Source organism: Pongo abelii, chromosome 5 (assembly GCF_028885655.2).
Source record: "Pongo abelii isolate AG06213 chromosome 5, NHGRI_mPonAbe1-v2.0_pri, whole genome shotgun sequence".
Lineage (NCBI taxonomy): Eukaryota > Metazoa > Chordata > Mammalia > Primates > Hominidae > Pongo > Pongo abelii.
Genome location: NC_071990.2, coordinates 152,645,232 through 152,673,174, shown reverse-complemented (window position 1 = coordinate 152,673,174; position 27,943 = coordinate 152,645,232). Strand labels below are relative to the sequence as shown.

The following is a 27,943-nucleotide window of genomic DNA, read 5'->3' as shown; positions in this document are numbered from 1 at the left end:
GGGCCTGGTCCCTGGGTAGGCTTCCACCATGAGATAGGTACAGCCCAGGCCAATCCCGACAGGAGGAAAAAAGCATGTAGTTGGCCGGGCGCGGTGGCTCACGCCTGTAATTCCAGCACTTTGGAAGGCTGAGGCGGGTGAATCATGAAGTCAGGAGTTTGAGACCAGCCTGAACAACATGGTGAAACGCTGTCTCTACTAAAAATACAAAAAATTAGCGAAGCGTAGTGGCGGCCGCCTGTATTCCCAGCTACTCGGGAGGCTGAGGCAGGAGAATCACTTGAACCCCGGAGATGGAGGTTGCGGTGAGCCGAGATCGCGCCATTGCACTCCAGCCCAGGTGACAGAGTGAGACTCTGTCTCAAAAAAAAAAAAAAAAGAATGTACCCATGCGGTGCCTCCTGTCACCCTCTGCCCAGAAAGGGCACAGGGGCCAAAGTGAAGGAGTTACAGGAAGACAGACGGAAGGAAACAGCACAGAGATAACCACATGGGGGCAGGCCCTAAGCTGCTGGGATCTCCACAGTGTATCCCTTTCCTCCGATTGGGAGAGGGAAGCACCAATGGTCTTTCTCTACAGTGCCAGGAGCCACCCTGCCCCCAGAGATACCCCACATGGCACTGACTACCATCTAAATGCTTCTGGATAGTTTCATTCCTTGTAGATGATATTCCAAATATTATCAGTTGTATTTCTCCACAATTACAATTCCAGTTTTGGGGTTTCTTTTTACTCATTAAATTTGAAAACCCAATTCCAGTTTTAAAGCTTGACCCTTTTCTTAAATGTTTAACTTCTCCTTTTATTCAGGCTTTCCACTAAACCCTCAAACTGACTCTGACGATGGCCTGGCTATCTAATATACGAAACTGGCCAGGCTGCCTAACCCCTAGATTCCAGCCCAGAGTGTTGCCATAAATTGCTGTCAAGACATGCCTCTATGTCCCATGTTTGCCAGTGACAAAAGGGTTCATATTCTAAGTTCTTCAAGTCTCTCTCACTGCCTCAATGCGAAGTCAATGGAAAACAGTCAAATACACCAAAAATTAACTTCCAATGGATATCTGCTATGAATTCCAACTTGGTCGGATACCTCTCCAGGCCAACTGTTGTGAAAACGCATTGTTGTTTTAAAAAACACTGTGAGAGATGGCTGGGCGCAGTGGCTTACTTGAGGTCAGGAGTTTGAGACCAGCCTGGCCAACATGGTGAGACCCCAGTCTCTTTGAAAAATACAAAAAATGAGCCAGATGTGGTGGCATGTACCTGTAGTCCCAGCTACTTGGGAGGCTGAGGCAGGAGTATCACTTGAACCTGGAAGGCAGAGGTTGCAGTGAGCCGAGATCATGCTACTGCACTCCAGCCTGGGCGACAGAGCAATACTCTGTCTCAAAAAAAAAAAAAAAAAGAGAAAACACTGTGAGAAGAAAGAAGTCAATCATCCCCTCTCCAACCCCGAACACAGTAAATAAGAAGGGCCCAGGAACAAATTAACAGGGAAAAACAATCTTGCATTTGCTTAGTGGAATCTGGGGTTTGCACACATTAGTCAGAGCTAGACAAATCATACTGAATACACTTCTTATGGAAATGTTCTAGCTCTTATGGCCTTTCTTCGCTGTCTCAACTTTTGAGGTGCGAAAACACAGCAACACAGCCAGGACCGGCCAGGTGATGGCATGGAGCCCGCTCCCACAGGCTGCGTGTGTGTTCTCACTCTCTTGCAACTGGCCTGAGTTAAGCATTCTCCCCACGCACTTGCAGTTTATCATCGCCCTATTTACTGTATTTTCATGTTATAAAAGTGATATACGTCCAATGTAGTAATTTGATCTACATGGAAAAAGAGAAGAAAAAAAGCTACTCATAATATCACTGTCTAATTTAAGGTTTTGGTGTTGCCTTTCTAGTCTTTTTCTACATGGAATGTAATTTACTTCTCAATAATATTGTTTCATATACTTTGCTTACATATTAGTATTTTTGTCATGAAATTTATGCCATCTGATTAAACAGCCCTTATAAATTATAGAAACTTAAAGACAATATCAAAACAATGTGACCACAAGACAAAGACCACCTACTACTAAATTATTTTTGGCATGAGATTATTTTTTGAGAAGTTTTATAAACTATTAGGTTTATTGAACTCTATAAACCATAATCCTTGAAAGAATTTTGGAAGCATACCATAACAGGGTAATTTGTAGTAGAATATAGGGTTGGAAAACCTTAAAAAACAACTTGCTCGTTTCTTCCCATATCAAAGTTTTGTATTAGAAAAACTATTTCTTACAAAAGGATGTACTAAGTGGTATTATGTTGCTCAAGAATCTTGTATTATTTCCTAGCTTTCAATAATATGTATCATGTCATAAAAAAGAGGGAAGAATACATAAAATACGTATGAAGCTTACTAGGAATGAAGAAAGTTATTTTAGGAAGGAAAAATTGGCTACCATCGAGGAATATGGAAAACACTAGCAATGCATGTAAGAATGACCTCAAAGGTCTTAGGTGTCCACGAGCTGGGAACGCTTGTGCTGGGGGCTTCAGTTACTACAGCATGGGGTGGTGAAATAGACTAGTGAAGCTGTTACACCAGTTAATAGTATTTATTACTATTTGTGGTCACCAATGCCAATTAAAGCAATAATTAAATAGAACATGATGAAATAATTCAATGGTAGAAAAAAAAATCTGGCCTATAAGTGAACATGGAAAGTAAAAGTAAATATTTAGAAAGTGAAATCTGGAGCGGAAAAAAGCTCCAGCATCTCACCATGGGGTCTTCCAAAGCCAGCAATGCTGGAGATGTTTATTGTTCAAGGATGGACTTGCTTGGGTTGGGATTCTCCAACTAGAGCCAGAGGGGAGCTTCTCTGCCTCCCTTGAGGACACAACAAGAGGGGCTTTCTGCCTTTGTTATAAAGCCCGCCACATCCTGTGCCTGTATGGTTTTATTTACTGGAGTCTATCATAAGGCCTGTGAGGGAAGGACTGAATCTTTCTCATAGCTGTGGGGCTGATGGCCCTGCGTGCTGTAGGCATTTAATAATTCACTGAGTAAATGAATGAACCCTGCAGGAGAATGGGAGCCTTTCTGATCCTGAGGTCTCAGTTTGGACTATCTTTCTGGAGTGGATAGATGAATATGTATTTCAGCAGCACTCTAATAAGCGCACATTGGGTGACTAAGCAGAAGAGTGATTCATTTTGCTAGAATTTTCCCACCTGCAGGAGCCAGTCCCCCTGGTGTCCCCATTCCCCGTCCCCTCAGTCATCTCAGCAGGAAATTACTATCCTGTCTCCCACACGGGTGATGAATGTTCAAGGCATTTCAGCAGACTGTGGCAAGGCCCAGAATGGGGTCAAGGAAAAATAAATACCAGTCCTTATTAGGAGATCCTGGTCCCTCTGGTGCGTGTGTCCCACTACACATGCAGCTTCCTGCTCTGTCATAGAAAGCAGCCCTCTAGGGCCACCACCTCCAGTGAGAGTTTCCTGACCTCCAGGAACTTCTGTAGTCAGGCACCATTCCCTTCCTCATACCCCACACCCGATTGTTCCAGGAGATTTCATCACTGTGCACTGACACTCACTGCGACCCTGCGTGTGGCCACAGGAGGAACTCGGCTGAGGGCTGAGAAGACCAGATAATGACACAGAAGGCTCACTTCAGGAAACCAGGGAGCTGCAGCGGCCCTCCAGGGCCATTCCACACATTCATTTTCTAACAAGTCATAAGTCAAAGAGTGACGTCAGGAGCAGACAGCCTGGTGTCCAGGCATGAGCCATGGCAACAGATTCTGATTTTCCAGAACGGCTTTGGTCTTTACCTGGTGTTGGATATGGTGGCGTTAGCTGGAGTGGGAGGAGATTCACATTGTGTATTTGTTTAGTGACTCCAAAGATTTTAAATTATATTGTGTTTTTTATTATTTTATTTCATTTTTTTAGAGACAGGGATCTCACTCTATCTCCCAGGCTGGAGTGCAATGATATGATCATAGCTCACTGTAGCCTCAAACTCCTGGGCTCAAGTAATCCTCCCATTTCAGCCTCCTGAGTAGCTGGGACTCCAGGTGCGTGCCATGACTCCTGGCTAGTTTTTGTTTAAGTAGAGACAAAGTCTGGCTATGTTGCCCAGGCTGGTCTCGAACTCCTGGCCTGAAGCAATCCTTCTACCTCGGCTTCCAAAAGTGCTCGGATTGTAAGTGTGAGCCACTGTGCGGGCCCTGGTTTTTATTTAATGGCTACTAAATGCTCAGAAGTGAATTAAGGTTTCAGTTAAATGCACAATTTTTATACCAAACTATTTTCTTTGCTAATTCACTGCGTCTACCAGCTGTAAACTACCTGAAGCAGAGAAAGCTTCTTTAGGTTGGGGCTCCCTGTAGCCCCGAGCTGAGTACCTTATGCAGCACTGGCCGAGTGAATGAATCTGTTGGGTGAACTACTGCGGGGTTTAGAGTCTGCAGATGGTAGGACAGGACAGATAGTGACCGAGGCTAACCTTCTCAGCTACTCTACCATTTCATGCTCTGTTTGGGTACCTCCGTCACCCCTCATCTCCCCTGATGGTCCAGTCTCTCTGGGCCTGCACCGTCCAGCCGCCCTCTTATCCCTAAGCCAAGGCCTTCACCAACTAAAGCTCAGGAGTAAAGTGGCCATCACTGAGGCCATTCTATGTATGTAGTATGTATGTATGTATGTATGTATGTATGTATGTATGTATGTACATATGTATGTATTTAGAGATGAAGTCTTGCTCTGTCACCCAGGCTGAAGTGCAGTGGCGCAATATTGGCTTACTACAACCTCTGCCTACCGGGTTCAAGCGATTCTCCTGCCTCAGCCTCCCGAGCAGCTGGGATTATAGGTGCCCACCACCCCGCCCGGCAAATTTTTGTATTTTTAGTAGAGATGGGGTTTCACCATTTTGGCCAGGCAGGTCTCGAACTCCTGACGTTGTGATCTGCCCGCCTCAGCCTCCCAAAGTGCTGGGATTACAGGCATGAGCCACCGCGCCCGGCCGACTGAGGCCATTCTAAGGAATATAAAGCAAGCTCTTCAGTACCCATTTTTGTTAACTGAGATGTAATTAAATTATACACAGGCCCGGCACAGTGGCACGAGCCTGTAGTCGCAGCTACTTGGGAGGCTGAGGTAGGAGGATTGCTTGAGCCCAGGAGTTTGAGTCCAGCCTGGGTAACACACGTGAATAGGTCTATGAGTCTGGAAGAATGTAGATAGCCATGGAATCACTACCACGTCAAAACATAGGGTATTTGCATTATCCCAAAAAGTTCCCTCCTGCCCCTCTGCAGTCAAACGCTTCCCCTCCCCCAACTCCCGGCAACCACTGATCTGAACTGTAGACCTGAAAATGTCATTCAGAACCCATTTCATCTGGACCCTTCTCCCTGTGTCAACACTGCTACCAGCGGTGTCTGTGGGATTTTTCTGGACGTTCTCTGCCATGCTGCTGCTCCTTCCTTCCCGCCTCCTGGAAGGCACCCCTGCTAGGAGTCGGCTGCGTTAACGTGGGTGTTTCAGGGGTGTCTTCCTTCACTGTCTTCTCATTGATTTCCAGCTATCCCTGTGTCTCTTGTTTAACGACTGCCTTCACCCATATCCTTAAACCCACCAGGGCGACCTTCCTGCCTCTTTCTTTGGAGCACTGTGTCTGTATTTCCAGTGGAGACACAGACTGTTCCTTAGATCCTATTAACCCTCCAAGCTCTCTCTGTTCAAGCCAGGCTCATTTCTGGCTCTGCCAATCTGCCTTCTCCCGTGTCCTTTCCAGGACCGATGGCATCACCAGCCAGAGTCACCACGCTAGAACGGTCCCTTCCCCTGGCCCCCACAGTAGGAGGATACTTTTAGAGTACATCTGCAATTCACCCCCACTCTCTCTGTATCTACTTCTGTGGCCAAAGTGCAGACCTTGATTGCCTCTGGCCCCAGCTGAATTAACCTACCTCTCTGGGCCTGGTTCTCTTTTCACTAAACATTCTCCACATTGCTGCCAGAGCTATTTTTCTAAAATACACATCAGACCACATTCTTCTCCTCCTTATTTAAAAACAAAAAAGCAAAAAAACAAAAAACCAAGAAACAAACAAAAAAACCCACCCCACCGTGGCTCCTCAATGTGTAGAGATCAGATTCAAGTTCCATGAGATGGTCTTCAAGATCCTTGGCCATGTGACCCTGTCCTGCTATCCCATTCCCATTCCCATCCCCAGCCTCCCCACGTCATCCAACTCCAGCCACATCGGATCACCCCAGAAGAGGATGTCATGTATTAGTACTTTGGCGCCTTTGAGTCAAAACTCACTGTTTTGCCAGTTCAGAGGCTGAGCTCTTTTTGAAGAATTCCCTCTTCTTCCACATCCCGGGTAAGTTCTATCCCAGGCATAATGAGCTGTTACCCCCCTGGGCTCTGAGGGCATTCAAAATACCAACACAATGCTCTCCAGATACCTCTGTGCTATTCAAACCCATGCATCTCACACCTGCTCATCTTAAAATCTCTATGCCTCACATGCAGGAAGAATTCAAAAAATGCTGATTGAAAAAACATTGTGTCCAATATTAGATGAAGTATGTAAATATCAAGGCCAGATTCTGCACTTTTTGTCTATCTATTGCTCGTTGGCACAATAAAGCAACATGGTTTATTATCAAAAATTATTATAATATATGCTCTCTAAGCTCAGATCACTTTGCACTAATGATGATGATAATGATGGGTTAGAATATTTTTTTCTTTGCTTGCCATGGGATCTGCCAGGTCGTAAGAATTCTTTTTTGTTCTAAACCAAATTTAGGAGCACTCCCAAAGATAAGAAGTCAAATTTAGGCCACTTATGGTACCAACGGAAGGCTATCACTGTGTAGCTATACCAAATGAAGCCCATCTTCATGGATTTTAAGCACTTTGATAAGCTTTTATTTCTCTGCTCATCTCCTTTACCCCCATAGACAACACAAAATAACAGAATAATCATCCAATAGCAACATGATCCTATCACAACAACATCAAAAATGAGAACTCATATGATTCAGTGATTTCCTAAGCCAGAACTTCCCACCTGACGTGCTGGGGAAGTGAGAGAGGGTGAGGACTGCTTTCCCCAGCCCTTGAGGTGACTGGGCAGATCCTGTCTGGTGTGAGCAGTCAACCCCACTGTGATTACATCATTTTGGGTGCTGTGTGTGATAAAGGTTGACAACCACTGTCTTAAGCTATTCTACCATTTAAATAACAGACTGAATTCTCCCAAGTGATGTTCTTACTTGCCTTAGGAAGGAAATTAGTATTATGACTCTAAGGATCCTGAACACATGATCTAAAAAAAGAAAAACCCAAACCACAATGGCAAAAGTAGGTGAGACACACTGTTTAGAAAAATAGCGAATACTGTACTATTAATTACTCCCAATTTTCCCTAATCCATGATTTTTAAAGAGCGGGTGGAGCATAACGATTTCAGGCACGACGGCACTGCAGAATGGGGAGGGTTTTTGGAAAATGTGACTCACTCACCGTTCCGACCAAAGGGTAAATGAACCCAGCGCCTATGCTGGCCCGGACGTCACTGATAGGTAAGATGAAGTCCCTTGGCACACCTTTTTTGTCAGGTTGGTGAGACAGAGAAAGGTGGGTCTTTGCCATGCAGATGGGCAAATTTCCAAAACCCTGTGAGAAAGGAAAGAAAATGTGTTCACTCATATAGATGTTAGTCTCCTGTGTTTTTCAATTTGCACTTTATACAGTCTCGGCAGCAATGGTATGCCGGCTCAGATCGAGGCACACGCAGGAGCTGCTTGTTACTAGTTGTTCATTGAAGAAGCAAGAAGGTGAGGATAAAAACTCATCTCCATGTGATGACTGTTCAGCAGGTCAAGGGTGACTATTGTTTATTTTGGAGGCTCTCTTTAAGAGAAGGCAGTGTTATGTGCATGTTTGGGGAAAGCATGGCTATTTTCAGGCAAAGCAGCAGCTGTAGAAACCACTTTCCAAGACTATTAATATCCGGGACCCAGCAAGGTAGTCTGGAGAAAGGCTCTGCGACGAGGCTCTTAGTCATGTTGTTCACTCATTCTGGAGTCGGTCAGGAAGCAAAGGGTTCCTTTGTGTTGGTTTATGAATCATGGCTATTTGATCTGCGATTACATTATAAGAACTAAGATGAGGTCACTATTTAAGCTTCTTGTTTTTAAGGACCAAAGTCTATGTCTGACCCAGAGTTCCAAAGGTGAAAGAGCAGGAAGTCACATGTGGTGTCTCACAAAAAGCACAGTGTCCTCGAAGCCTGGTTCTGATTAAATGGCACATAGTGTTCCTTTAGAGGCTTTGCTAATTCATTGCAACCACATACTTGACACTAACTTTAAAAAAAAATAAAAATAGAGATGGAGGTTTTGCTATGTTGCCCAGAGTGGTCTCAAACTCCTGGCTTCAACTGATCCTCTGCCTTGACCCCACAAAGTGCTGGGATTACAGATGTGAGGACCGTGCCCGGTTGACACCACTTTTAAGGAATATTTCCTTGATAGAGATAAAGGGAATGAAATCTTTAGTCAAATTTTCGTAAGACTTAGCCTAAAACTATTTGGAAGATCTCAGAGTCTTATCAACTCAGGGAGGACTTGGACTTGGGGCCATTTCTTTTTGAAATCTCCACTCTTCTATACTGATAAGAATTTTGCTGAGCGACAATCACAACTGCCTTTCAGAAATGGTCCCAGAATTTTGAATTTCAGACATGGTTAAATACTGAAGTAATTTCTATGAACTAATACAGGTTTGCTAATGTAAAAATTTTGTCAGTAGGCATATTAAAAAAAAACAAAGACCAACCAATATGCCATATACTGTTACCAGATTACTTCATAAAAGAAATAACATTTTAACACTGAAAGGAGAAAAGACTTAATATTAGAATAAATGATAGTCTTAAATATCATTATTAAAAACTCATGGGAAAAAAAAAACCAAACCAACCTCATAAGAATGACCTTATTTTACTTGGTTCATTGCACATGAATGAAAATTTCACCACAATGCCTGTGCACAGAGCAGTGCTTGGGAATCCTTTTTGTAAAGGATAAGCCAAGAACATACAGGGAAAATTCTAAGAATTTAGAACTTTCTGAGTTGCTGACTATTTTACCAAACCTAGGAGAACAAATACCCTGGCTGGCAATGGTAGCATTTAACAAAATTTCAACTGGGTTTACAAAAAAGAATAAGGAGTTGGAGATTTTTTTTAAAGAAAAGGTCAACGCTACCCATCATGAAGTTCTTTAGCCAGCAGGCCCTTAAAGTGTTCTGACTTTTATCCATCTGACTACACCAAAGTAGGAAGGACACTTGAGGCATACGTTCCTTTTGGTGAAGGTGGCTGAGCCTCCTGTAGTGGAGTTGATTGATCATGACTGTCACTGGACTAGATGGTGACGCATGCCGTCAGATCACAGCCACCTTCCCAGCTGTTTGCCTACTTGCCTTTGTCAGTGGCTAGAGGTAGAAGACGATGGAGCCTTCAACCTCAGCGGACAAACTCAGTAAAAAGCCAATGAACCGCTTGCATAAGAAGAACAGCAAACATTCCCATCTTTATAGGCTGCACTCCTATCTGCCTACCCCGGCACCATGCTAGCATTTTTAAGGTAGTAAGAGGCCTGTAAGGAAGAGGAAGCATTGCAATTCATCTAAATCTGACTCCGCAGCTATACTCCAAAGGATAGTTTCAACATCCTGGGCTGAGTGGGAGGGATGAAAGATCACACATCACCTACAAACAGGGATACCACCCATATCAGACACATTTATAGTCACAGAAGTAAATGATGCATGGATCAGAGGATATATGCCTCACCATAAAGCTCTAAATACAGTCTACACTCTACCCGAGGCTATTTCACCTTTGTTAACCATAAAATAGATGAAGCAAAGGTTAGCTGGTGAGACATGTACAAATCCTCAAGTCAAGCTGAGTATTCTGATAGCCTAAGGTGAATTTTTTCTTTTCCCCTAAAAGTACAACTTTTACCTGTTGAGTGTAACGATCTATTTTGGCTTGTGCCTCAGGAGAGAGTTCGATATCTTTGGCTCCATAGACAGCCTGGGCAATGGTCCTTATCTTGTCCACAATTGGAAGCTGGAGAAACACAAATTACAACAAAATTGTATAAGTTTAATCTGGTTAAAGATTTTTAAAAAAGTTTAGTGAGATTTTCTGTAACTGCTTAAAATTCTCTTATCAGGGTACCCCCTCAGCAACTGCAGGATTTCTAGCAAACCCTCTTTTTTCCTTTTAGCACCCTAAAGCACTGAAATTTTCAGTGTCAGAAATAGATTAGATGTCAACTAGCAAATAAGCCTTAGGTGTTCAGGCAATTTAGAGGCTGCTTATCTGGTTGTAACCATTTTTATCCATTGTAGCATTAAAAAAAATGTAGTTTACTATAATTTCTTTTTTTTTTTTTTTTTAAAGACAGTATCACTCTGTTGCGCAGTGGCACAATCTCAGCCCACTGCAGCCTCAACCTCCCAGGCTCAAGTGATCCTCCCATCTCAGCCTCCTGAGTAGCTGGGACTACAGGGGTGCACCATGACTCAAAGCTAATTTTTTTTTTTTTTTTTTTTTTTTTGCATTTTTTGTAGAGACTGGGTTTCACCACGTTGCCCAGGCTGGTCTTGAACTCCTGGGCTCAAGCAAACTGTCCACCTCGGCCTCCCAAAGTACTGGGATTACAGGCATGAGCCATCACGCCTGGCCTGTTTACTATTTTTCAAATAATCATATATTATGATGGGACGAAATTGTGAGTGCTGGTTTTTAAGTGGGTCTGAATACGGGTTCATAGTATTAAAAACAAGTATTTTTTCATGAGCAGTAATGGATTGAGATTTTAACATAAATGCTGATGTGATCAAACACTATATTGGAAAATCAGAGGTTGAACCTACTGTCACTTTAGCAAATTATGAGAAGTCATGTGGCATGGAAGAAATGTGAGAAGACTAGATACAGGCAAATAAGTGTGTTGGAGGAGAAGATTTCCATAATGTTAGATGGAAAACCAGGACACAGACTATTGGTAGCATATGGCAAGGGATCTTCAGAAACAAGAATGATTCATTAGGAAAGGAATATTCCACAGATAAAGTAAGTCTAAATTTAAGAAACACATTTGGCAAAATTATCTAGAATCCTTCTGTGGGTAAAGATGCATATGTGGCCAGGTGCGGTGGCTCACACCTGTAATCCCAGCACTTTGGGAGGCTGAGGTGGGCGGATCACTTGGGGTCAGGTGTTCAAGATCAGCGTGGCCAACATGGTGAAACCCCGTCTCTGCTAAAAGTACAAAAATCAGCAGGGTGTGGCAGCTCACGTCTGTAATCCCAGCTACTCAGGAGGCTGAGGCAGGAGAATCGCTTGACCCTGGGAGATAGAGGTTGCAGTGAGCCAAGATCGCGCCACTGCACTTCAAGCCTGGGTGACAGAGCAAGACTGTCTCAAAAAAAAAAAAAAGAAAGTGTATGCATGATGCAATTAGTGGATTTACTGTTTGGTGAACAACTGCTGAACCAAATGCTGATGGAACAGATGTCAACCAAGGGGCAGAAGTCTCCCGTGATGTGCCTCAAGGACTTTGCTTGGCAACAGCTAGTGTTACATTTGTATGAAATACTATTGATACAAGAGTTACCCAAGAGAAAATAAATAAAAGCTAGCACTCTTCCCCTCCCAACCCTGATAGAACCCCAAACTGCTTTAAAATGTGTTTTTCATTACTACAGTTTTTATTACTGTAGAGGTGTTCTGTGGTCTGGAACATAAATATTGAATATTCTAACAAATAAAAAGAAATGAAGGTGCAAGCCTTATAACCTTTCACTGAGGGACATAAAAAGAGTCTGAGTCAATGGAGGAAAAATAGTTTGCTCATGGATGAGGAGACTTAATACCGTACAGACGTCACTTCTCTGAAACTTACTCAGTTCAATGCAAGTCCAATAAAAATCCCAAGCTCATTTTTGGTTACTTGGCCAATTAGTTCTAAAACTTACAATAAAGGGTTGATGTGGTTTGGACGGTGGTCCCCTCCAAATCTCGTGGTGAAATGTAATCCTCAATGTTGGAGGTGGGGCCCGGTGGGATGTGTTTGGATCATGGGGGCGGATCCCTCATGAATGGTTTGGTGCTCTCCTCATGATAATGAGTGAGTTCTCACTCTGAGTTCTCAGGAGATCTGCTTGTTGGCACCTCCCACCCCATCTCTTGCTCCCGCTCTTGCCATGTGATGCACTGGCTCCCCCTTCACCTTCTGCCCTGAGTGGAAGCTTCCTGAGGCCCTCACCAGAAGCCCAGCAGATGTTGGTGCCATGCTTGCATGGCCTTCAGAACCATGAGCCAAAATGAACTACTTTTCTTTATCCATTAACCAGTCTCAGGGATTCCTTTATAGCACCTCGAGAGTGAACTAACACGGGGTAATGGCATAAATAGTCAGACAACTTTAAAAATAAAACAAAACCAAAAGAACAAAGAAAGAGGATTTTCTACTAGCTATCAATCATATCACAAAACTATGCTAATAAATTCCATGGGTACTGGCACAAGTATAGACAAATTAATCAATGGAAAAGAAGAAAGAACCCACAAAGACATCTCAGCATGTGCAGGATAGTATATAACAGAGGTGACACAAATCAACAGAGAAAGGCTGACTACCATCTGACTTTTGGCTGGAGAGAAATAAAATTAGATTCCTACCACATACCAGGCCTCCAAATAAACCCAATATGGAACAAAGGCATAAACTTGAAAATTATAACTCTACATATTGGAAGACAACAGTGGGAACTCTATTATTCTGAAGTAGAGAAGGATTTCTTAAATGAGGTAACAATAGAATAACCCTAAAGGAAATGATATATAGATTTCACTACAGCAAAATTTAAAACTTGTTTTAAGAAGACATTATAAATAAGGTCAAAAAATAAGAGACAGACTGGAAGAAGATATATGCAAATATTTATAAAGTCAAAAGATTAGTAATCTTCAAGGACCAATCTTTGTTAAAACTCTCTGAGCTTTCTAAGATCTATCCCAAAGGCCACCTCCTCCACGAAGCCTTCATGGATGACCCTTAGGCACATGTGAGCATCCTCTTCTTTGACATCTAGATGCCCTTGGGGCGCTCCTGCTTGCGGCTCCAGAGGACAGGGATTCACTGGGGCCTGACTGTGAGTGGCTGCCAGCAAAAGCTCATGCAATCTTGGGGTGTGTGAATGCAGCCCGAGTGTGTGAACAGTCACACAGACTTGGCAGCACCACACTGACACTGAAATCTCTTGGAGGGCCATGCCATACAAAAAATCGAAAGGAGGGCAGAATGTGAACCAAGGGACAAACGTTAGAACGAAGTCGTTTTGAGTGCAGTGTTTAAGGAAGAACTATAATAACCAGAGCTCTCTCACTTAGCAGTGACCTGTCCTTGCCTGGAGGGTTCTGTATAAGCTGAATATGGTGCCAGGAATGTTGTACAAAGAGTTACTGCCAGAGTGCAAAGTTGAGGCTGGGTTAGAGAAAGAAATTTAAGGGTAACTTTTTTTAAAATTTATTTTTGGTAGAGATGAGGTCTCACCATGTTGCCCAGGCTGGTCTCAAACTCCCGGCCTCAAGTGATTTTCCTGCATTGACCTCCCAGGTTGCTGGGATTACAGGGGTGCCCTACATGGGCAACTTCTAATGTAAAAGATTCAGTGTTCATATTAGCTGAAGAATAAAGAATGGCTGATAAACTCTTTGAGGCTCAGGACCATCTCTTATTTACCTAGAGGCAAGATATGATACAGCCCCTGGAATATATACAAGTCCCTCAATATACAGTTGAACCAATGAATATTTCTATATTTCCTATTGACTAAGCTTGGGTTCCCTGTGGTTCAATAGTCACACAAGATGATAAGAAAATTCAGGTGTTGATATGCTGCAGGTAACAGCGGAGAAGACTTTTTCCATGAATCTTATATCATGAGCAGCCTATGTTGCTGGGCACTCAAGTGCTTGCTCCCAACACTGTACTGAAACTAACGCGAGCTCCTCTGCTGGTCAACCAATGCCTGGCAAGGAGCAACCTTTTTTAAGAAATAAAAGTTGGTAGGATGCTGGAAGATACTTCTTGCAGGAAAGAAGCCGCAGGGCAAGCCCAAGGACCATGTTTTGTCAGAAGTCAGCTCTCAGAAGGGTGTGTTCCCGGGCAGTAGAACAGTGGTTCCAGGAAGCAGCCAATGTTCCTGTTGCATCCAGTCTCTGGCCTGCACCTACCCCAGCGTGGCCACTCCAACCTTCCACGGGCTCTGCACAAAGAAGCTTGGTGGCTGTGTGAGGTAGGAGGGCTCAGAGAGAACGCAGCCCCTCCTTATGTGTGGTTAAATCATGTAACCTCCCTGAACTTGTTTCCTCATTTCTAAGATGAGGATGTGAATACTTCACTATACTTCACTGTACTGCACACGTTGAGTCAGTGTAAAACGCAAGCACGTTGTAAATGGCATGCTATACAAACCTTAAGTAATATTATTATGGAGTGAGAACGGTAGGGAGGACTGAAAGAATTACATTTTGCTTGGAGTACAGCAAAACAAGATACTGTTACTCATAACACATTTAATCAACAGAATGCATTGTTTACTGAACTCTAGAACATAATTCAAAAATAAAGAGTGTGATTTTTCTGTTAATAATTTAAAAAACTCACATGGGAGCAAAGTAATAGCAATCGAATGACTAGTGAATAAATTGATGCGAGTGGGTGGCTGATTTGTTATTAAAATTTTTTTTTTTTTTTATACAGAGACTCACTCTGTCACCCAGGCTGGAGTGGAATGGCGAGATCTTGGCTGACTGCAACCTCTGCCTCCTGGGTTCAAGCGATTCTCCTGCCTCAGCCTCCCAAGTAGCTGGGATTACAGGCATGTGACACCACGTCTGGCTAATTTTGTATTTTTAGTAGAGACGGGGTTTCACCATGTTGGTCAGGCTGGTCTCAAACTCCTGACCTCAGGTGATCTGCTCGCCTCGGCCTCCCAAAGTCCGGGGATTATAGGCGTGAGCCACTGTGCCCGGCCTGATTTGTTATTTTTAAACATGAGAATGTTTTGTAAGAAATCTATCTATCTATCTATCTATCTATCTATCTATCTATCTATCTAATATGTATATATATATTATTTATTTATTTATTTGAGACAGAGTCTCACTCTGTTACCCAGGCTGGTAGTGTAGTGGCATGATCTCAGCTCACTGTAATCTCTGCCTTCCAGGTCAAGCAATTCTTTCTGCCTCAGCCTCCCGAGCAGCTGGGATTACAGGCTCCCGCCACCACGCCTGGCTAATTTTTGTATTTTTAGTAGAGATGGGGTTTCACCATGCTGGCCAGACTGGTCTTGAACTCCTGACCTCAGGTGATCTGCCTGCCTCGGCCTCCCAAAGTGCTGGGATTTCAGGTGTGAGCCACTGTGTCTGGCCTAAAATACACATTTTTAAGAACTTTAATTTTGGTAAAATACACATAACATGTAATTTACCATCTTCTTTTCTTTTTTTGTGACCCAGGGTCTCATTCTGGAGTTCACTGATGTGAAAACGGCTCACTGCAGCCTCAACCTCCTGAGCTCAAGTGATCCTCCTACCTCACATACTGCGTAGCTACAACTACAGGTGTAAGCCACCAGCTAATTTCTAAAATTTTTGTAGAGATGGGGGTCTTGCTATGTTGTCCAGGCTGGTCTTGAACTCCCAGGCTCAAGTGATCTGCCTGCCTCGGACTTCCAAAGTGCTGGGATTACAGCCGCAAGCTACCATGCCTGGCCTAATTTACCATTTTAACCATTTCTAAGTGTACAGTTCAGTAGCGTTAAGTTCATTTATGGTGTTGGGCAACCAACCTCCAGAACTCTCTGTATTTAGCAAAACTGAAACTCTACCCATTAAGCAGCAACTTTCCATGCCCCTCCCCTTGGCCCCTGACAACCACCATTCTACTTCCTGTCTATGAATCTGACGGCTCTGCAGGCCCCTACAAGCGGAATCAAGCAGTATCTGTCCTTCCGTGTCTGGAGTATTTCATTTAGCATAATGTCCTCAAGGTTCATCCGTGTGATAGAAGGTGTCCTTCCCAAGGCTGAATAACGTTCCATAGTATGTGTGTGCCATATTTAGCTGATCCCTGCTGACAGACAAGGGGGTTCCCACCTTTCAGCTACTGGGAACAATGCTGCTATGAACAGGGCTGCACGAGGACCTGCTTGAGTCCCTGCTTTCAATGCTTTTGGGCATATGGCAACATACATTTTTTGGTTAACAACTAAACTTTCTTCCTTTCCAATGTTTATTGGAAAGTGTTTTGGGAATTCCAAGGAGGTGCCAGGCTGACTGTGTGAGATGCGTAGTTGTGGTATACTTCCTGTAGGACAAGCGCGACCACCCACACATGACAGTACTGTGAGGGGCCAGTAGTACGAATGAATCCCAACTGGGCGGCCCTGCTTCCCTGCCTCAACCTCACTGCCAGGGCTGTGTGCCTCCCAGCAGGCACTGCTATCTATCCAGTCCCACAGTTTCCCAGCACTCGGCACTTCTGATGCTTGGCCTCAACCTCGCCACCACTGGAGAAGATGAAGGTGCATTCTGGTGGCTTCCACAGGTATGACACTGTTTCCTGGGACCTGAAGAGAATGCACTGTCTACAACCTGAGCTACAACCCTGCAGCCACATGCTGAATAAAGTGCTTCAACTCACAGCTCGAAAGCTCATCACCAAAGTGCTCTTGGGACTCCTGCTACAATTTTTTTCACTCACAAGTACAATTAAGGAAATAAAAATATCTCAGTTAACATATCTTTTGGGTTTAGTGTAAATACTAAAATCTGCCCTGATAAGGTCCTTCCCCTTGCATGCAATCTATTTATGTTGTGTTAGCAGGCAAGGAACTTCCTATGGTTAATCTGCTTGATTTCTTTAAAGAAAAAAAAAAAAAAAGCTAAGCTCAGTCCAAAGGTCTTGATCTGAACTTGATATTCACTTGTACTTCTCTGTGGTAAATGATAGCTTTTATAAACAAATAAAATGGCCCATTTATGACTGTTTATGCATTAATCATTGCTGGCTTTCTCTTGGTTCTGTAAATATTGACTAATATATTTACTTGCCACGTTGTGCCTTGGAGAGTGGCCTGCAGAAAGTAGGATCTCACAGGCATCTGCTAAGTGATCAAATAACCACCTATGGCAAGTCCTTTCAAGACGTCAGGGCATTGTTCATACAGCTTCAGGGACTTTGTGTACCATGAACTTCTGATGGATTGGGGACAATGAGACACAATAAACAACGATGACAGAAGAGAGTGTGCAGTCAAGACTCTGTATAAACATTACTATTAAAGTCAAGAGATCACAGGTTGCAGAGGGAGGCATGAAAATCAGCAAAAGCTGGCAAGACATAAAAAAAGAGCTGGAATAGTGCATTAAAGAAAGGACAGGAGGCCTGCTGCGGTGGCTCACACCTGTAATCCCAGCACTTTGGGAGGCCAAGGTGGGTGGATCATGAGGTCAAGAGATCGAGACCATCCTGGCCAACATGGTGAAACCCCATCTCTATTTTAAAAATACAAAAATTAGCTGGGAGTGGTGGCGCGTTCCTGTAGTCAAAGGTACTTGGGAGGGTGAGGCAGGAGAATCACTTGAGCCCGGGAGGTGGAGACTGCAGTGAGCTGAGATCGTGCCACTGGACTCCAGCCTGGTGACAGAGCAAGACTCTGCCTCAAAAAAAAAAAAAAAAAACAGATAGAAAGGACAGGAAAATATCTCAATAGGCAAAGAAGGGAAAGAAAGGCAGAAGCCAATGTGAAATGGTGTCAAATACAGGGCTGAGTGGGGACATAGCGAATATTCTGTCGATATAATGCACAGCTGCTTAACATATTAGCTACTTCAAAAGCCTGGTGTCTACACTTGTATCTTTGGTCATTTTTGAACTAACATTATGTTAAATCTTCATATTCACCAAAAATGTAACCCTCCTCATACTCTACACTAATTCCTTTCCAAACTTCTTAAACATGTATTTCGGAAACGGAAATACTCTAGAACAGAGCTGTCCACTGCCACTTTCCATCACAATGGAAGATGTATCGTGTGTTCACTGGCTTCATGTGGCTATTAAAAGCACTGGAAATGGGACTGGAGAAATCCAGAAACTGAACTGTCAATCTTAGCAATATGGAATGTCGGGCAGTATGGCTCTAGACAATAACTGTGACCAATGGTTATATTGGTGACACAGTCTCTTGCACAGAGCAGGCACAACATAAACACTAGCTGAGTGATTCCACGAAGAAATAGTAGAGGATTTGGTGACCTTCATGCTTTATTAAATTCATTTTGTAGGTGTGGTGGACCAGGGTCCTAGAAGCTGAGTCACTCAAAATTAGACAGTATAGCTTTCTTGGAAAGGCTCTGGAAATGCTCACTAGAATTCTTCAATTAAATTATTGAAGTCCTGCTTTTTAGTGGAATAAAATTGATCTGTACATTCTAGAAAAGCTGTTACATTTTAAAATAATTTTTTGGTGACAAAAAATGGACAAAATAAAATGAAATGGAACAAAAGTTTAAAAACGAACTGTTAGAAATAAAGATCCATGAAGGCTTTATAACGTAGTAGGGATGTCTCATCTTACTCAGAGGCCAAATTCTGAAGTCAGCAACTCTGAAAAATCTTTTAGAAGACCTATGAAAAACACTATATAATACTCCACTCCCAATACTCTAGCATCTCTTAATGAGGCCCCACCATTGTTGAAGTATTGGAACACATTGCCATTTCTTCAGCCCTGCACCATATCGAGTCGTTGGCATGCATCGGGGGCCACAGTGAATGAAAAATACATGGTTCTTTTCTTTCACCAAGCACAGAGTTGAATTCACATGGGTTAAATCTTCCTATGCTATGATATCAGCAAAGTGTATTCCAAGGCCCGTAAAACATGTAAAGAGAAGGATCCATTAATAAACTTGTAAGTTGAATAGACATTTCCGGATACACAGTAATTATTTCCATTCGTATTTTGTATTTTAAATGAAGCATAAATTTTAAATGATCTACAAATACAATTTGGCAAGCAGCCTTTCCTGTACTTCAAATTAAAGTACAACATGAAGCTGTCGATATTAATTTATACTGACCACACCACACTAGGTGCAAGGGCTTGCATTACCAGTACCAACTGGAGTGCAGGGAGTGGCTCTGCCCTTGTTACTGAGAACAACAGGCCCCTGTATCATTGACACAAAGCATGTCCTTGGCTGGAAATCAGCACATCTGAGCTACGTGCCGACTTCCACGAGCCTGCTCAGTGGGCATGGAGCCCTGTGGGCTCGCTGGCCCTGAGCAACAGGTTCACTCTGAAGACGCCTACATGTAGGGAATCTCATCCTCTTATGGCAAACCTGGGGTGCAGCGAGGGTAACCGGACTCTGGGAAATGGAAGAAAGGCTTGCCGCTAGAAAAGCTGCATTTCTCCACATGAAATAGTACGAAATTCACATGGGTAATCTTTTATTACTTTCAAATAGAAGAGTGTAGCAATGCCAAAAAATGGAATATATGGGAATAAGTGATTTTAAAGATCTCATCTCACCCAAAAGAAGGGAAAGGGCTGACTGTTTCGAGCACTCTGCTGGGCCCAGGAACACTCATGTACAGTGTTTTGTTTTGTTTTCTTTGAGACAGAGTCTTGTTCTGTTGCCCAGGCTCAAAAAAAAAAAAAAAAACAAACAAAAAACAGGCCGGGCATGATGGTGTGCAGTGGCATGTTCTTGGCTCACTGCAACCTCCACTTCCCAGGTTCAAGTGATTCTCGGGCCTTAGCCTCCAGAGTAGCTGGAATTACAGGCATGCGCCACGATGCCCGGCTCATTTTTGTATTTTTAGTACAGATGGGGTTTCTCCATGTTGGCCAGGCTGGTCTCCAACTCCTGACTTCAAGTGATCTGCCCGCCTCAGCCTCCCAAAGGGTTGAGATTACAGGAGGGAGCCATCGTGCCTGGCCTGTTTTTGTTTTTGTTTTTTCTTTTTTTTTTTTTTTTGAGCCTGGCTCTGTTGCTCAGGCTGGAATGTAGTGGGGTAATCTTGGCTCACTGCAACCTCTGCCTCCCAAGCTCAAGCGATCCTTCCACCTCGGCCTCCCAAGTAGCTGAGACTACAGGGCATATGCCACTATGCCTGGCTAATTTTTAAAATATTTTTAGTAGAGACAAGATCTGCCATGTCACCCAGGTTCGTCTTGAACTCCTAGATTCAAGCGATCCTCCTACCTTGGCCTCCCTAAATGCTAGGATTACAGGCATGAGCCACTGCGCCTGGCCACGCACAGTGTTCTCATGATGCATCTGCTCATTCCTCTTCTACAAATCTGACTTAGGAACATCAATGTGTTATAAGAGTGAAATGAATGAACACAGGTGCAACGCTGATTCTGTGTTCATGTTCAAGGAGCCCTTGTACTTTATTAAAAATACAAAAATACATCTGTACTAAAATTACAAAAATGAGCCGGGCATCGTGGCGCATGCCTGTAATTCCAGCTACTCTGGAGGCTAAGGCCCGAGAATCACTTGAACCTGGGAAGTGGAGGTTGCAGTGAGCCAAGAACATGCCACTGCACACCATCATGCCCGGCCTGTTTTTTTTTTTTTTTTTTTTTTTTTTGAGCCTGGGCAACAGAACAAGTCTCTGTCTCTCAGAGACTGGGGAGACTGGAAGCCTGTGCTATTTGAGTGTTTTTTTTCCCTAAACCCTAAGGTCGTAGTTTTCTCTCTTAAGTGGTCCATTACTTGTGGTACCTTTGATGTTTGTTCCTGTGATCATATTTAATGTTCCTCACGAGCTTGCTTTTAGATTGAGAAAGTGGACACTCTCTCCACTGCAATGGTCTCATCTGATCTAAATTTAAGTCAGAAAGCCTGGGGAGGGATGGAGTGAGTGGTAGAAGGCAGCCGGCCAACATGTAGTGTGACTTTGATAGTTCATCATTTTACCTTCTCTCATAATTTTAGATGAAATAATGCATTTCTAGAAACTTACATCATAGTGACAATCATTTTGCATGCTAGAAGAAAGCTTTCAATGACACTACAGGGATTCTTGTGACATGTGTAAGTGTAATAAATACAGGCCACTGTTTTTTTCTCATTGGGTGCTATTTCAACCATCGAGGAAAGAAAGCTGGGGCAGGCTTTGCCAGAATCACAGGGATGAGTGGGATGCTTTGAGAAGGACGGGCCAGTGCTCACGACAGGTGCAGATCCCTCAAAACTGTCTAACACAGCTGAACGACGTGCCTGGCAGCCTGGGTGGTGGGTTATATACTGCCGGCCAGCAGAGGTTTCATAGAGAACCTAGAAGCCAGTGTTGGAGAAGCATCTAGATTTGAGAGGGATCTAAGGTGTGTTTGCAGAAGGTCTGGTCAAGCAGGAGGTATCCGGGGCTGGGTGCAGTGGCTCATGCCTGTAATCCCAGCACTTTGGGAGGCTGAGGAGGGCAGATCACTTGAGGTCAGGAGTTCAAGACCAGCCCAGCCAACATGGTGAAACTCTGCCTCTACTAAAAGTACAAAAATTTGCTGGGCATAGTGGCCCACACCTGTAATCCCAGTTACTCAGGAGGCTGAGGCAGGAGAATTGCTTGAAACCGGGAGGTGGAGGTTGCAGTGAGCCGAGATCGCGCCAGTGCATTCCAGCCTGGGTGACAGAGTGAGACTCTGCCTCAAAAAAACCCCCAAAACCAACCAACCAACCAACCAACAAAAAAACATAAAAAATGCAGGAGGTATCTGGAGATTTGGGGTTGGATCACGGAAAGGAGGCCAGGGGATAAGAGGCTTATGGGAGGCTTGTTGAAGCCACTCACGTTGAATGATCTAAGACTGTTTAAAGGCAGCTCAATCATAATTAAGAAAGCAGAATATTAAAGAGCATGGGGGGAGAAACAGGTTTATGAGTGAGATACATAACTGACTGGAAAATGTAAGGACCAGCTTTCCACAGAACACTCCAAACATTCTAATGCACAACAAGAGAAGAGGGAGCGCTGAAGAAAGGGCTACCAACTCAGGCTGGCCCTGGGCGCATCTGAAGACGGGAGGGAGAGCTGGGGGAGGTCAAAGGCCCTGAGGGGGAAGACAGCTTTTCCAGGGACAAGGACAACCAAAAGAAAGGACAGCCTTTCAACCTAGAGTGTGTTTTTTCCTTCTAATTACTGTGAAATGTAAAAGGCAACAGAGATGTGCATCAATACCCTTTTAAGTTTTAAGATCCTATTAATTGAACACTGTATGTACAATGTGAATGTACTTAATGCCACAGACTATACATGTAAAAATGATTGAAGGGGAAATTGTATGTTATACATATTTTTACCACAATGGAAGATCCCCCACTGTATAATCCATAGATATGCATTTTTAAATGTTTATTTCGATGTGGAGACTCTGGTTGCAAATGCTCCAAGTCCGTGTAAAGGATAGCTCTCACACTCCACCAACAACTGGTGTAGGTTACAGCTGGCATTTTCAAGACGTAGAAAATAATTTCTTAAGAACCAACCAGAAAAACAACAACAATAACAACAAACATCCTGCCTTAAAAAAGACCAGCAGAGGAGGAAACACCCTTGGCCATCTGGGCAGTGAGAGTGTGAAGTTCAGAAGTCAGCAGAGCTGGCTGCGGCTCCAGGCTGTCTTCGTGGTTTGTTTTGCTCTTCCTTCATCCAGCCCCCACTGGGATCAAGAGAATGGCTTCACGCAAGGAACAGGAAAGACCTTTTAATAAAAACAAACACTATCCTGTCTTGCTGTCAAGGCTACACCTCCAAATGTTTGCAAGGCTAGAGGAAGGATACGGAGATGATTTTCAACCTTAACTCCTCATTTAACAAACAATATTCCGACTGAATGTCAAATTGCCTTCTTGGGGTCATACCTCCTTCTTTGCAAAAATGACTGATGTTTTATGATATCACTAAGGGCTCCCAATTCTCACGGAGAAGGAAAAATGTCAGTGTCTTGGTTTAGTTTAGTAGTGCTTTAGGAGACTTGACTTCTAATTCCTGGTTTCAACCCAGAGCAAAATAAACCAATCTTGGAGTTTGACAAAGTTACCTTGAGTTACAGGAGAATTCTTGAAGGTAAATTCAGGAGGTCCGCTCTCTTTCAAAGTGAACATGACAGGAGGAAGAGCTAGCAATGACTGACTGCTTTCCTCCTTTTTTTTCTTTTTGAGACAGAGTCTAACTCTGTTGCCCAGGCTGGAGTGCAGTGGTGTGATCTCAGCTCACTGCAACCTCCACCTCCCAGGTTCAAGCGATTCTCCTGCCTCAGCCTCCCGAGTAGCTGGGACTACAGGCGCGTGACACCACACCTGTCTAGTTTTTGTATTTTTAGCAGAGATGGGGTTTCACCATGTTTCCCAGGCTGGTCTCGAACTCCTGGCCTCAGGTGATCCACCCGCCTCAGCCTCCCAAGGTGCTGGGATTATAGGCAAGAGCCACCGCGCCCAGCCTTCATTGCCTGCTTTCTATGTTCCAGCATTTTACTCTGGGGCATTTCATTTGGGTCTCACAGCAACTTGGTGAAGTTGGTGTCACTGTCAGACACCATTGTATAAATGAGGATGCTGAGGCTCAAGAGATTAGTCAGCTTCCCCAAATTGTGTCCATAGCAGGAGGCCTACTCAAGGTTTAAACTTAATTTGCATGATCCCAAAGCTTTTAGCCTGTTAGCTCTATGTAATATGTTCCTTCTCCTATCAAGCGTCCATTTCTTAGGGACAAGTCCATCACCTTCCCATCTATAATGCAGAGTTGAGCCCATACAGCAGATGGGATGTGCGGAGGCATGCCCGGAAGAATGTATGGAGGAGGAATTTCTTAGCTAATAAAGTGCACATGTAGATTAGCGTTTTTTTCAGCCATCATATTTCCCTGCATCCCTGCAGACATGGAGATATTCTATTAGTGAACGATAAAGATATAATTGTCAAAAGTCACATTAGAAAAGGAAAATTCAAAGAGAAGATGATTTTGAGGGGAACTTTTAACAGCTTCTTAAAAGGGATTGCAATCACCCTCAAGGGTAGAGAGGAAATGATCCACTGTATTTCAAGTTCAAACACATTCATTTTCACACAATAAAACTTCTTCTGAGCAATTAGTCTACTACACCTTATTCCATATTTTTCAGTCTTTATTCTAAATTATTCATTGCTGCCTCCATCCGGTACCATAATTAAAAGTTGCCTACTCTTGAGTTAGAAGTTACTCTGGCAAAAAGAAATGCCAAATTGTTCTCTAGACAGCAGTTGCGGCTGAAGTCAGTTTTCTATAAAGTTCAGCAGAGACTCCCAAGTCAGAAGTGCAGCCTGTTTCTCACTTAACCTGTGAGCTCGCCGTCAGGAAGTCAAGCACACTGCTGTCTGGCCGCACAGCGCCTCTGAGAGCCAGGTGCCCCACTCTCTCCAGCTGAACCACTCTCCAGTGGGGTTCCGAGACAATTTCTACTTCACACTCAAATGCAGTCATGCCCTGGGCTCTAGCACTACTTCCCATTACCCTAAATCATCTCCGGTGTTTTCCTTCCACAAGACTGGAGTGGAGAAAGAACAGCACACAAGATGCCATTAGTCTTGTACTGAATACATTCTTGGGGATATAAAGTCTGGGGAGACACCAAGGGGCACACAGAAACCCAGTTTGCTTTGAGAAGCAAAGGTGGGAGAGTGCCATATGCAAAGCATTTATAACTTCTTTCTCCTATAGAGCAATGCCATACCTTTCCCACTGCCCAGCACCCAAGGGTCGGTTGTGAGGGTGTGGGGTTGTGGGGGAGGTAAAAAGGGCTTCCAGAAAACCATTACTTAGTTACTAAAGTTTTACCAGCACCAACCAATGCAAGAAATCAGGGGGAAAGAAGGCTTGAGCTCTATTACTGACTGCACCAATGAATTCAGATTTTTACATGGTGACAAGACAAGACTGTAAATGGTCTTAGATGATCTAAATCTTGCTGGTGTGAGGAACACAGCTAACAGGCAGACAGTACAAAGAGAGCCAGCAGCAGCAGCAGCTCTTTTCATGAACTGTCACGCTGCAGTAGGCTGGGAGGCTGATTATTTAACAAACAATTAGGCAGCTCAAATCGAATTTCTGTTAAAAGAAAAGCGAGAAGTGTGTTGGCAAAAGAGGCAGGGATCCTGGCCTTGAGGTCGCCTATCCATAGAGGACTTTAGACCACATTATTATTAAACATTTTCCTCCTTTCAGAGGAGAGGTGACATGTTAGCAGCATTATCTCCATGAAGAATGGGAACTCAGAAAAAAAAATAATTGAAATATCAGTGGAAAGGAAAAGGGTTCATCTTAGGGTTACTGCATGTCTGAGACAGCATAACTCAGAAGCATTTCTTCTGATTACTGACCTCTTTTTCACCTGGGATGTTTTCCTTGAAAAGAGCCACACTTTGTGAAATCATTCATGAAAATAACTGCCTTTGCTATGCAGAGTGGAGTGGTTCATGATCAGACGGCAAGATGGCATGATCAGATGGCATGACCAGAGGCACACTCACAGCAGGATCTGGGGGTGACTCTCCCTACAGTGGCTTATGTAGAAAGGCCCTGGCATGTGCCAAGGGTTGTAGGTACCCTGGCAAGCCTTACCCAGGACCAAAGAACAGGAACCCAGGGTCTCCTTGGCCACCTGCCATCTGAGTTGGCTTCAATGCCTCTGACTTGCCCACAGCAGGGCTACATCTATTTTGCGCTGAACACCTCTAGGTCTGAGAACTCAAAGCTTCCAACTGGAACATTTTTCTTTTCACTCATCCAAAATCTTCTCCCTCAATTGATCTCTACCGCCTCTGTAGTCCAGAATATTCTAGTTCCTCATTCACAAAATGGCCTCATAAAAATGAAAAACCTTTTATGAGCTAGCCTCCAATTCATTCCCTGTGTCCTTCCTTCCATAAACACCGACTGCGTGCCGGCGATGATGTCCCCTGTGTGGCATGGAATCTGTGCCTGTGCCCATCACTGTCATCCTTTCTCTTCAGGGGGGTCACTCAGTCACTGTCCCCTTTAACTATGTCTCCCCCCAGACCTCCAATACACACACACTTTTGAGCACAGTACTTAGCTCTGAAGAACAGAGCGGGATGACGACCTCAACCATCTGGACATTCTTTCTCCCAGCTCTGCCTCTTCCTAGCTATGGGACACTGAGCAGTTGACTTAGTCTCTTCGTGCTTTAGTTTTCTTGTCTGTAAAATGGGAAGATATCACCAGTTCCCACCTAAGAGGGATGTTAGGACCAAGGAGGTGAACATGTGCAAAGCGCCCATATACCCAGCACACAAACAACTCCTTAAAAGCAGGAGCTGTGGTAATATTAAATATTAATACATCAGCCCCGTTCTCTCACCACTGTGACTCCAGGCTTATCAACAATGCTGCTAAGCTCTTGCTTCACTGATTTCTTCTTCACTTATGCTATTGATTTATGCCACTGAACAGGAAAGAAGAGTTGTCTGTGACATCTGAGTGACACACCAATAGAATATGTGAGGGATGAAGGAACAGGAGAAGCAGCAATCAGCTTGAAGCCTGGGCACTCCGCAATCATGCACTACCCCTGAAGACAAATCCATCAGCCAGAATCGGAACCACAAAATTCAGAATGGAGATGTCAGAGGGGTGCAAAGACAGACGATCTGAGGAGGAGAGTGAGCCCTGGGAAGCTCAGGTCTTCTGAATGAACCATCGACATGTGCTTAAAAATATCCTAGAGGACCCAGCAATCCCACTTCTGGGAATACATTTCCAAAAGAATTGAAAACATGGTCTTGAAGGGATATGTGTACATATGCCATAAACACGCATGCTCATACAGTATTACTTACAACAGCTGAGAGGGGGAGCTCAAGTGTCCATCCACAGATGGATGAAGAAACAAAATGTGGGATATCCAAAGAATGGGAGTGTATTCAGCCCGAAAAAGAAAGGAAATTCTGGCCGGGCGCGGTGGCTCACACCCGTAATCCCAGCACTTTGGGAGGCCGAGGCGGGTGGATCACGAGGCCAGGAGTTCGAGACCAGCCTGACCAACATGGTGAAACCCTGTCTCTGCTAAAAAGACAAAAATTAGCCAGGTGTGGTGGCGCATGCCTGTAATCCCAGCTACTCGGGAGGCTGAGGCAGGAGGATCTCTTGAACCTGAGAGCAGAAGGTTGTGGTGAGCTGAGATGGTGCCATTGCACACCAGCCTGGGCAACAGAAGCAAAACTCCATCTCAAAAAAATAAAAAGAAAGGAAATTCTGACACGCTACAACCTGCATGCACATTATGCTAACTGAAATAAGCCAGCCACAGTATGATGCTACTTACATGAGGTCCCTGGAGTTGTTAAATTCATAGAAACGAAGGAGAATGGTAGCTGGCAGGGGCTGCAGGGAGGGGCATGGGGAGTTGTTCAGTGGGTACAGTTTCAGTTTTACAAGATGAAAAGCATTCTGGAGATTGGCTGCACGACAATGTGAATGTACTTAACACTACTGATGTGTACTTAAAAATGGTTAAGATGGGCTGGGCGTGGTGGCTCACGCCTGTAATCCTAGCACTCTGGGAGGCCGAGGTGGGCGGACTGCCAGAGCTCAGGAGTTCGAGACCAGCCTGGGCAACACGGTGAAACTCCAACTCCACTAAAATAAAAAAGAAATTAGCTGGGCATGGTGGCGTGCACCTGTAGTCCCAGCTACTCAGGAGGCTGAGGCAGGTAGAGGTTGCAGTGAGCAGAAATCATG

The 27,943-nt window shown here is 44.0% G+C and overlaps 1 protein-coding gene across 8 annotated transcripts in view; it reads right to left on the bottom strand.

Annotated features, from left to right (window-relative positions):
• Window positions 1-27,943, bottom strand: part of MTHFD1L (methylenetetrahydrofolate dehydrogenase (NADP+ dependent) 1 like) — a 240,498-nt gene that overhangs the window by 57,571 nt on the left and 154,984 nt on the right. For all 8 annotated transcript variants that reach the window (XM_024248174.3, XM_002817487.6, XM_063725059.1 and 5 more), the window contains exons 25-26: window positions 10,069-10,176; window positions 7,557-7,709 (exon numbers count right to left, since the gene is read on the bottom strand). In XM_024248174.3, the coding sequence (XP_024103942.2) occupies window positions 7,557-7,709; window positions 10,069-10,176 (261 nt within the window). The remainder of the gene's footprint in view (window positions 1-7,556; window positions 7,710-10,068; window positions 10,177-27,943) is intronic.